Below are 10,123 nucleotides of genomic sequence, written 5' to 3' on the forward strand. Positions count from 1 at the left end.
CAGTGCCAGACACCCCCTCTACTACAGGCACAAGGTCCCCAAAGCACTGAAGAGAAGGCAGTGGGAAGGAGACCATAGGATCACAGAATATCTTGATCTGCAACAGAACCACAAGGATCATCAGTCCAACTGCTTGGCCCCGCACAGATACCCCAACAATCCCACCCTGTCCCTGAGAGAGCTGTCCAAACACTCCTGGAGCTCTGACAGCCTTGGGGCCATGACCACCACCCTGGGGAGCCTGGGCAGTGCCCAATCATCCTCTGGAAGATGAACCTTTTCCTAATATCCAGCCTAAATGCTCAAGGTCCTGCTGAGCCACACAGGCACTGACATTCCCTGCTCCATCAGGCTGCAGTGCCCAGGTGGGCATCTGGAGGGGTTAGCCCCCAGCAGCCACTATGACAAGGCTGGGTACCAGTGGCAGACACACTCTGCTCATCACCCAGACCAGGAGCCTTCAGAGGTGATCCCTGGCCCCCCTCTGAGCATTCCTTGGCTGGCTGTGACCCCTGGTGCTGTGATCACCTGTCCCCTCCTGCAGGGACAGAGCTGTGCTGTTCCCCTGGACAGCCTCTGGGCACCCTCCACTGTCATGTTGCCTTGTGCCCAGTGTCCACCAGTCCCCGCTGTGGGAGCTGTGCTGCTGGGCCAGGCTAGGTACCCAGCAGTCCTGCACTCTTGCTGACCAAGCTGTTTCCAGCACAGCCAGAGTCAAGCGAGGAAAGGGGAACAAAGTTCTTTCTCATACAGAGAAAGTGAAACTCGACACATGCCTTCCCTGACTGGGCAAACCACCGTGTGTGCAAAGACATCCTCCCCCCCTGCTCCTCTTCCTCCCTGTTCCCAGGGAAGAGCTTCCAGCAAGCTGAGCTGCTGCTCACTCTGGTCTGTCTTGACCCCCTGCACCGAGGTAAGTCACCCCAAAGAGCAGGGGACACACTCCTCCTCTGCCACCACTCTCCTGACCTTGCTCCCTCTCCTCATTCTTTCTTCACATTCCCCCTCCACAGGAGTTTAAAGTAGGAAAATGGGAGGAGATGACACAAGGGTGGGGGGAGCTGCAAGAATCTGTCCTGGGCTCTGCAGGCTTGTCCCAGGCTGAGTACCTCAGGTTTTGAGATAGGTGTTGTGTGCTCAGGGTGTCTCTCCGTTCTCCCAGCTCTGTGTGTTGGAGATTTGGATCCCATTTTCCTGTTTTCCCCTCCCTGTCATGTCTCTTTGCATCCTTTCTTCCCTTGTGTTCTCTGTCCCATGGAACCACGGCCCTGTACATCACTGCTTCTCCCTCAAAACTGCACTAAACATCCTCTACATGCATTTGAGGAGCCACGACCCATCCCCGGGACATGCAGCCATCCTCTACATCCTGGGTTTTTGCTGTCGTCTACATCTCAGGCTTTCTAATCCCACAGTCCTGCCATGGGCATGTCAGAGATTGTCATTGACTTCTGTTATGTCTGATCACACAAGGAAACACCTCCAAAACCCTTCTAGGAAGCTGTTTCCACCACTGCATGCAGAGTCTGGTGAATTGTACCAAACAAGTGCTGAGAGCAGTTGCATGTCCGTGTCCAAGATCTGTGTGTTTGCCTCCATCCCCAATTCCCCACCCTTTTGCTTGTAGGAGGCAGGATGCAACCCGAATTTTGGCTGGGGATCAGCACCCTGGCAGCAGTGCTGAGCACAGCCATGCTGGAGAATGGATTCTGCCGGGCACCAGATGGCAAGGATGGCTTCCCTGGAGTCCCTGGCCGTGATGGGAGGCCAGGGCAGAAGGGTGACATGGGAGAGCCAGGTAAGGGGAAGCCTGAGATGCCCAGTGTGGGGAGCCTGGGAACCTCTTGATAGGGGCATTCCAGGCTGTGGGAGCAGCTTGGGAGATGCTGGATGTGCACCAACCGCTCCTCTTCACCACCTCTCCCCAGGGAAATCAGGGCCAAGGACGGGCATCCAGGGACCCAAAGGGGATGCAGGTGAACCCGGCCCTCCTGGCATTCCAGGGGACCGAGGCCTCCCTGGCCTCCCTGGCACCATTGGGATGCCAGGGCTGCCAGGGCTCAAGGGGGAGAAGGGGGTACCCGGCAATACCCTGGAGCAGCCGCGCCCTGCCTTCTCCGCCTCGCGGAGGTCCCCGCCATCCATGGGCAGGACGGTGGTGTTCGACAACATCATCACCAACGAGGAGAACTCCTACAGCCCCCAGACGGGGCAGTTCACCTGCCGCATCCCCGGGCTCTACTACTTCGCCTACCAGGTGGTCTCCAGCGGGGACCTGTGCCTGAGCATCACCAAGAACAGGGAGGACGTCGCCAGCTTCTGCGACAACAACAGCGTCGGCATCCTGCAGGTGAACTCGGGCAGCAGCGTCCTCAGCCTGGCCCCGGGCGACCAGGTGTCCGTGACCACCAACCCCGCCCTGGGCAGCTCCATCTACAGCGGCTCCGAGGCAGACAGCGTCTTCAGCGGCTTCATGCTCTTCCCACAGACAGGCTGAGGGGCCCCCAGGGCATCGCGGGGGGTCTGTCTGCGTGGGTGATCCCCCTGTGGGTGTGGGATGGTTTAGTGCCACAGCACGCCAGGATGGCCCCAAACTGAGCGTGCAGATGGGTCCTGTGCTTCCACCAATGTCACAGCTGGCCAGGCCGTGGGTCCCCAGCGCAGCAGTCACCTCTGTGCTGAGCCTGCCCACTCCATCCTGGAGGCAGTGGACTCTCATCCCTTTCTCCTCCTGGGCATTCATACCTCACTCCGGCGGGTCCCAGTTGTCACTGGCTGTGGCTCTTTGCTCCTGGGTGGGAAATCACTGCCTGCCACTGCTTCTGCTACACTAACCACTGTAAATGCCTTCCTGGCACTGGCACACATTCTCTCACATCCTCCCCACCAGTATAAATAAACCCTTCTTTCACCATATCTCTTTGAGTTTTCTTTTCTACTCATGCAATCTTCCCCAAACCATGAATATCCTGGATCCCTCCCCAAACTGTCCAGGGAGAGAAGCGATCCCAGCTTGTCCCTGGCACTGCATAGAGAGGACAGGAGGGAATGGAGTGTCCAGTCAGAGTTGACACTTACAGGAAGGAATGCTGGGATTGGGCTGTGTGTGTCCTTCTCTGCTGAGCCCAAGGCAGCTGTCCTGCAAGGGAAAACACAGGCAGCAGGTCGTGCACCTCACCAATGTGGCCCCTGTTAGTACCCAAACTCTCCTAGGAAGAGGAAAGGCAGCTGTGGTCCTCTGGCCTTACAGCAAGGAGGGACAGGGATATCAGGGTGACTGATGGGGTTGTGGGGTGTTGGTGGTGGAGTTGTGAGGGCCTTGGGGTGAGATGAGTGGGAGGTACAATAAGCTGGGCACGAATCGGACAGCTGGGAAGCATCAGGGAAGACACATAGGTGCCATACCCTGGGTCTGCTCCTCAGGGGAGCTACTGCACACACATTGGGCACTCAAATGTCTCCGTTCCTGGAGCTGTGAGGAGGAGGTCAGGTCACTGAGTGGAGCGACACCCTGACAAGGGATGCTGGGGCCTCACAAAGTCCAGCACCCAGCAGAACTGGTGGAGCACAGTGGAAGGTGCAGGTCAGAAACTCTCAAGGAGAAACACCCTCCAGTCCCATTTAGGGGTGCAGCATCTTCCATCAGAGCCCAGCAGCGACCTCGCACCAGCCCTTCAGTGTCACAGGCATCTCTAGCCCAATAGAGTTGGCCTGAGGCTCTGCTCTCCACGCTCAGAAACAAGTGAAGCAAAGGGGAATGCAGGTGATTTCGGGGGGGGCCAGTCCCCATGGAGGCTTCTGAGGGTGGTGGCACATCTTTTGGCAGAGTTTTGTCCCACTTCTGTCCTTCCAGCCCTTCCTGTTGCAGTGGCACGAGTGCAGGTCTCACTAGACAGCCAAGAAAGTGCTCGCTCAGCAGAAACAACCAGGCAGAAGGATGTGAAACTCTGCTGGGAACAGCTGGGGGTTCTGGGTTCCCAAGGGCCTTTCCCAAATCTGCAGCTTCCTCCGTGGGGGTGACAGGGATTGTCACTGTGCAGTGACTGCCGCGGCCAGAGGGACCAGCAGCACAGGGTCCTGTCCCCTGCTCCCCACCAGAGGTAAGAGGTGCTGCAGGGTCCCTGTGTCTAGGGTGGGCTGCAGGGGGCCTGGGGGTCCAGCAATGTGGCCCAGTGCTGTGAGGAGGATGTGGATGTGAGAGGAGGAGGAGGAGGAGGAGGAGGGGAAGGAGACAGGCACTGCTGGGCTGCACACATGTCATGGATGCACCAGCAGATAGAAGTAATCAACCCGAGGGACAGAGCCAAGACAGTGAGGCTGCTGCTGGAGGGGGAATGAGATCAGCTGGGTCCAGGGAGCTCCAGCCTTGGTGCAGCACAGTGTGGCAGTCCACAGTGGTGTGTGCATCACCAGGGGCTTGGACACTGGACTGGGAGGACTTGGAGCTGGCCGTGGGTACCACAGACCTCATGGCTTCATCCAGACTGGAAGTCCAACCCAACTTGTGCCATCAGTGACTGCCCTGGGGTTGGTGATGAGCACAGGGCCCATCTCCACGTATCCACCTCCCCACTGCCTGGCAGTTGGTAGGGGTGGGACACTGAGGGCACACTCATGGGACCCAGGAGCTCCTGATGCAGCCAGCCTCCTTTTCTCCATGCCCTGGAAGCCACCCTGCCATGGCCCCTCAGTCCAGCATTTCTTTCCCTTTGCATGCTACAGAACCAAAATGGAGCAGAGATTCTGGGAGCAGCTCAGTCTGGCCCTCACCCTCCTCCTCCTGCATGTGGGCTCTGCTGTGAATGAAGATATCCCTCTCAACTCCTATGGAGTTCCAGGCCTGCCAGGAATGCCGGGTATGCCAGGCAAGGATGGCCGGGATGGACTGAAGGGAGCCAAAGGGGAGCCAGGTGAGTGAGAAATGAGGGAAACCAGCATTGAGGCCTCCATGGCTGGTCTGCCTTGGTTTGCAGGCTGGGGAGAGCACCCTCTGTGGTCAGGCTGGAAAGAGGCAACAGCACTCTCCTGCCCAAGGGAAGGGGCTGGAGAAGAAGCCTCTCCCCACATCCTGCTATTGACACCGACTCCCTTTCACTCCCCACTACCCCGCAGGTATCCCAGCTCCTCCTGCAATGCAAGGGCCCAAGGGCATGAAAGGGGAACCGGGCAGCCCTGGCTTGCCAGGCAAGAAGGGTCCCGCTGGCCTTCCTGGTCCCGCTGGAGCCCCTGGGGTGATGGGCCCGCGTGGAGAGCCAGGAATGCCAGGCAGCTACAAGCAGAAGCACCAGTCAGCGTTCTCAGTGACGAGGCAGACCAAGGAGCACCCCTTGAAGAACGTCCCTGTGATTTTCAACCACGTCATCACCAACACCAACCACGACTACAACACCACCACGGGCAAGTTCACCTGCAAAGTCCCCGGGCTCTACTACTTCGTCTTCCACACCTCGCAGACAGCCAACCTCTGCACCATCCTGCACAAGAACCAGAGGAGGATGGCCAGCTTCTGTGACCACAAGACCAACACCATGCAGGTCAGCTCGGGGGGGCTCCTGCTCCACCTGGCTGCTGAGGACCAGGTCTGGCTGGGAGTGAATGACTACAACGGCATGGTGGGCATCGCCAACTCTGACACCATCTTCTCAGGGTTCCTGCTCTTCCCAGACTAGAGGGTCACCAGAGCCCACCCCAGCACCCTGACTGCTTCATCCTGCTCCAAACACACTGCTCACTGCCAGGCTGCTGCTGACACTCCCAGTTTCTCTGCTGAGTGGGAAGCCCCAGTGAGGGCATCACCCCCCAGACACAATCCCTCAGTGTGGGGACTGAGCATTGGCAGCTGCTGAACAGGGGGAACAGGCACATCTGGATGCATCTGCACCCAGAGTGATGGTGCTGAGCCCCCTGTCCCACTGGCACTGCCTTATAACCCCACCCGATAACCCGACATTACCTCAGGGGTCTCTCTGCCTCTCTCCCCTCCCCACCTTGGTTGCCCCAGGTTCAGCCAGGTGTCCCGGGGCTGCAGCAGCCCCTTTGCCATGACCTGGCTGTGGAAAGTGTCAATAAATCCTTCCCCAGTGCACCTGGTATAGTGTGTTGTCTCCTCCATGACTTACCTTTCTGCAGGTAGAGCCTGATGGATATGGTGACGGATGTGTGTGTGACATCTGGACATCTGGGTGGCATCAGCAAGTCCCTGAGCCCTTGCTGTGCTCAGCATCAGTGACATCACACACCATCCACACCCAGGCTCGGGGTGGGGTGAGGGTACGACCCCTGGCTGCACTGCCTGCAAGAACGGGATGGTTTCTTTGCCCCCACGCAGGCCCCACCAAGGGAGGACCAAGACTCCTCCAAGTAGGGCCCCTGCTCCTCCCCTTTCCCATCAAAGTGGAAGCAATCCAGCTGCAGATGGGCACAGACCACGCAGCAAACCCCACTGACACGCCACTGAGGGGGGGATATCCCCGGGGTCCCAGCCCTGCCAGGGACAGAGCTCTGCTTCCCTGACCCAGACCAAAGGAGTTCATGGCTGTGCAGGCTGCAGAGCCCACCAAAACTCAATGGGGACTCCTCCTGGTGGCACACATTGTAGGGTGGAACAGGTCATATCCCAATGTCCTGCGCTTCACCTGCGCAAGGCAGCAGGGGAAAGCAGGCCTGGGAATGCTTTTCCCGCAGGGTAAAATCACTTCCCACACACAACATTTAGGAGAGCCTGGGGCACATATTCAGGATGATGGATGCCAAGGCCCTGCAGCATCCCCTGGGTCTGCCAGAACCTCCCAGCAGAGCTGGGAAGGTGCGGAGCAGCCTGAGGGAGGTTGGCTGAACGCACGCACAACTCTGCGGCACCGATGGGTTCCCCCAAACCTGTCTGGAGCTCAGGTCAGTGTTCTTCTGAGCAGGGGAGGGGGCATCTGAGCAGGACCCAGGGACCCTGCAGGACAGAGCTGTACTCTGGGGGGGCCTGGGGTGCTGTTTGGGGGTGCCTTGTTCTGCTGAGCTGGCAGAGACCATTCGTGGAGGATGTGAAACTGCCACGGACAAAAGGGCAGGAGCTAAAGATTAAAAAATGGGATGTGTCCCAGATCCTTTCACAATAACTCCTGCAGCCAACTTCTGCTTCTCCTCGCAGGCATTTCCAAGCAGGACGCTGGTGTGTCCCACTCCATCTCCCTACCCAAGCAACAAGGAGTTCAAGGTAAGAGCAGGGCTGAGCCCCAGCCCCCCACACAGGCAGGAGCACGTGGAACACCTGGTCTCGGGAGGGTGACAGTCACCTGCACCCCTGGCACTTCCCTGTGGCTTGGGGCAGTAGAGAAAAGGGGTGGTGGGTATGCTGGGTGGGGATGGTGGAGATTTCTGGTGGGACCCCAACCTCTCCTGCTCCACCTGGGAGAAAGGAGAACATGAAAGGGGAGATTGCAAAGTCCCAGAGGGGTGATCAGGGACTGGGCATCAGTCTGAAAGGTGCCCTGGGTGTGGTCTCCTGCTCTTAGATGCTCTGGTCATGTGATAGACCTGGGCTAGGAGCCTGTGAATTCATCCTGTCACATCCAAATTGGACCTGCCGTGGCTGGAGAATCCAACTCACCAACCTCTTGTCCTGCTAGCATCAGAGTTTCAGTGCTGGGAAAGTCCACCTGAGGCTAGAGGGCATGGTTGGGGTAATGTGTAATACAGCCCCCAAATGCCAGGTGCTTATCCACAGGCATCCACACCAGGACCTGGGGGAAGGAGCTGAGTTGTGGGATACAGGGAGGGCAGAAGGAATGTGAGACCTCAGGGACTGGAAACCCAAATGACTGTCCCAGTAATACTGTTTAGGTACAGAAATGCCTCTGGGATGGAGCAGCCATGTGGCAGGACACAAGGGGAAGCTGCAGGGTGCAGGGGAAGGTTTGGGGATTCATTGCCATCTTCGAGGACCAACGCTGTCCCTCAGACCTGCTGGTGGAAGGCAAAAACCTTCCCCTTGCAGATGATGAAACTGCCCTGGCTGGAGGAAAGATTGTCCCCTGCAGGTGTGGTCCTGAGATGGGATGAGGAATTTCTCCCCCCAAGGGAGCAGCATGGCCAGGCTGGACATCAGACCTCTGGGATAACCTGTCCCAGATAGTCATGTGGCTGAAGCTGTGGGCACTTGCAAACTGGGAATTTAAGATGACCAGAGACTGACAATCTCTGCCTCGCCCAAAGGGACTGGTCCTTCCCTCCAAGGCCATCAGGACAGCAGATTTGGCTCCATAGTAGGATGTTTTCCCTCCCTGATGATATTACCCAGATGTGCTTCCAGTCACCATCCTTCAGAGTAGCATAGAGTGCCCTCCCCAACCCTCCCACCACCCAGGCAAGCCCCTCCACACCCTTCTGTGCCCCTGCAGATGTGGATTGTGTGGGTGATGCTGATCTGCCTGGCTGAAGGGCAGCTTGCCAGTGCCACACTCTGCAAGACCTACGGCACCATCCCAGGCATCCCAGGGTCACCAGGACGACCTGGCAGCAATGGCAGAGATGGGGAGGATGGCCCAAAGGGCGAGCAAGGTAAGGAGGAGGCTGCAGGTGGGGAAGACAATCATCTTGTGAATGCCAAGAGCAGGAAAAAGCAGAACCAGGTACGTGGTCCTGGGAAAGCAATCCACTTTCGCCAGTTCCTTTGAGGTGTTGTCAGGTGGGGGTGATGCTCAGGGACAGAAGGGACTGGACAGACTGGAGCTCACCAAGGAACCTGGGGAGGGAGGGTGAACAACAGCAAGTTTTCAGTGCTTGCAATGCTATTTTTGCATTCTTTAGCTCCTGTGCAGTTTCCACTTTCAGCTTGTCGATATTAAGAGTGTTTCACTGGCAACTACAGACAGAAGCTGTTTCAAAGCTTCTACTTTAAGCATTGTTTAGAGGACATCCCACTAGTTTCTTCCTGAACTTGTTTTTGTTCTTTCACAAATTTCTGTAGATTTTCTACATCTTGACAGATTACTGGAGGTAGATTTTCATCCTGTCACACCTGCCAGTTGGGCAGGGGTCTGACCCGCATTGCGTGCAGGTTTCCTTCCCCAGACTCCCTCTGCAGACCTGTGGGGCTCAGCTGTGACCACAATGACTCTTCTTCCTGCTTCCTAGGACCTCCTGGTCGGGCGGAGCATGAAGGAGACCTGGGGGAGAAGGGAGACCCGGGAGAGCCAGGGCACCCGGGGAAGGTCGGCCCCAGGGGCCCACCAGGTGCCAGGGGAATACCAGGTCTCAGCGGATTACCCGGCCCGCCTGGGGACGCTGGAGACTACCAGGCCACCCTCAAGTCTGCCTTCTCGGCTGCCAGGAGCATCAGCACCTACCCCCGCCGGGAGCAGCCCGTCCGCTTCGACCGCGTCGTCACCAACGAGAGGGGCCACTACGAGAACCGCTACGGCCGCTTCCTCTGCCGCGTCCCCGGCATCTACTACTTCACCTACCACGTCACCTCCAGGGGCAACCTCTGCCTCAGCTTCAAAAAGGGACGCGGCGGCAGCAGGGGGGAGAAGGTGGTGACCTTCTGTGACTACGTGCACAGCAGCTTCCAGGTCACCACGGGCGGCGTGGTCCTCAAGGTGGCAATGAACGAGTCTGTCTGGCTGGAGCCGTCGGAGAAGAACTCCCTGGTGGGGATCGAGGGGTCCGACAGCATCTTCTCCGGCTTCCTCATCTTCCCTGAGGCTTAGCCCGCTGGAGGTGTCTCTGCAGCCCCCTCTGCAGGGCTGGGGACTCCCCTGCAAATGACTCTTGGCTCCCGGATCGGTGCCCCAAGTGCATTGTTGCCATTCCCGCCCATTAAATGACAGCTTTTTGCGTTGTTGGTTCCTTTCTGCCTCGGATTTGCCTTTTTTCCCCCCACATAATGTTCACATACCCAGGGCATTGCTTCCCATCCTCCTGGTGCAGCCCAGGCTTATTAGGATCTCATCACTGCTGAGCAGAGCCAGACAACTCATGCAGTTCCTGCTGCACACCAGGCTGAGGATCACCTTCCAAGACACCCAGAGAGTCCCAGCCTAGGGTTAGGAAAACATGGAGAGGCAGCCTGGCCTCTAGCAGGGGACAGGACACATGACATAACTGGGGCCACTGGGTACTGATGGTAGAT

General features: G+C 57.9%; 2 protein-coding genes across 2 annotated transcripts; both read left to right on the forward strand.

The window, feature by feature from the left end:
- The first annotated feature begins 835 nt into the window (after positions 1-835).
- Positions 836-6,090, forward strand: LOC114001559 (collagen alpha-1(IX) chain). Its single transcript, XM_027746818.2, has 5 exons — positions 836-913; positions 1,628-1,798; positions 1,929-2,492; positions 4,626-4,910; positions 5,113-6,090. The coding sequence occupies exons 2-5, from the start codon at positions 1,636-1,638 to the stop codon at positions 5,667-5,669; spliced, it is 1,569 nt and encodes a 522-aa protein (XP_027602619.2). The 5' UTR covers positions 836-913; positions 1,628-1,635; the 3' UTR covers positions 5,670-6,090.
- A 1,040-nt stretch (positions 6,091-7,130) lies between these two features.
- C1QB (complement C1q B chain) lies at positions 7,131-9,845 on the forward strand. The gene is made up of 3 exons (XM_027746814.2): positions 7,131-7,207; positions 8,391-8,550; positions 9,127-9,845. Exons 2-3 carry the CDS (start codon positions 8,391-8,393, stop codon positions 9,699-9,701), a joined length of 735 nt encoding a protein of 244 aa, XP_027602615.1. The 5' UTR covers positions 7,131-7,207; the 3' UTR covers positions 9,702-9,845.
- The last annotated feature ends 278 nt before the right edge of the window (positions 9,846-10,123 follow it).

The sequence above is a fragment of the Pipra filicauda genome, unplaced genomic scaffold (genome assembly GCF_003945595.2).
Source record: "Pipra filicauda isolate LSUMZ 115617 unplaced genomic scaffold, ASM394559v2 scaffold47_size6085603_pilon, whole genome shotgun sequence".
NCBI lineage: Eukaryota > Metazoa > Chordata > Aves > Passeriformes > Pipridae > Pipra > Pipra filicauda.

What these genes read in the sequence shown, in the direction of transcription:
- LOC114001559 (XM_027746818.2), top strand. Translation starts at nt 1,636, where the DNA reads ATGCAACCCGAATTTTGGCTGGGGATCAGCACCCTGGCAGCAGTGCTG. An exon ending in GGGTGACATGGGAGAGCCAG is followed by an intron (nt 1,799 to 1,928) that starts GTAAGGGGAAGC and finishes ACCTCTCCCCAG; the next exon opens with GGAAATCAGGGCCAAGGACG. An exon ending in CATGCTCTTCCCACAGACAG is followed by an intron (nt 2,493 to 4,625) that starts GCTGAGGGGCCC and finishes CATGGGACCCAG; the next exon opens with GAGCTCCTGATGCAGCCAGC.
- C1QB (XM_027746814.2), top strand. Translation starts at nt 8,391, where the DNA reads ATGTGGATTGTGTGGGTGATGCTGATCTGCCTGGCTGAAGGGCAGCTT. An exon ending in TGGCCCAAAGGGCGAGCAAG is followed by an intron (nt 8,551 to 9,126) that starts GTAAGGAGGAGG and finishes CCTGCTTCCTAG; the next exon opens with GACCTCCTGGTCGGGCGGAG.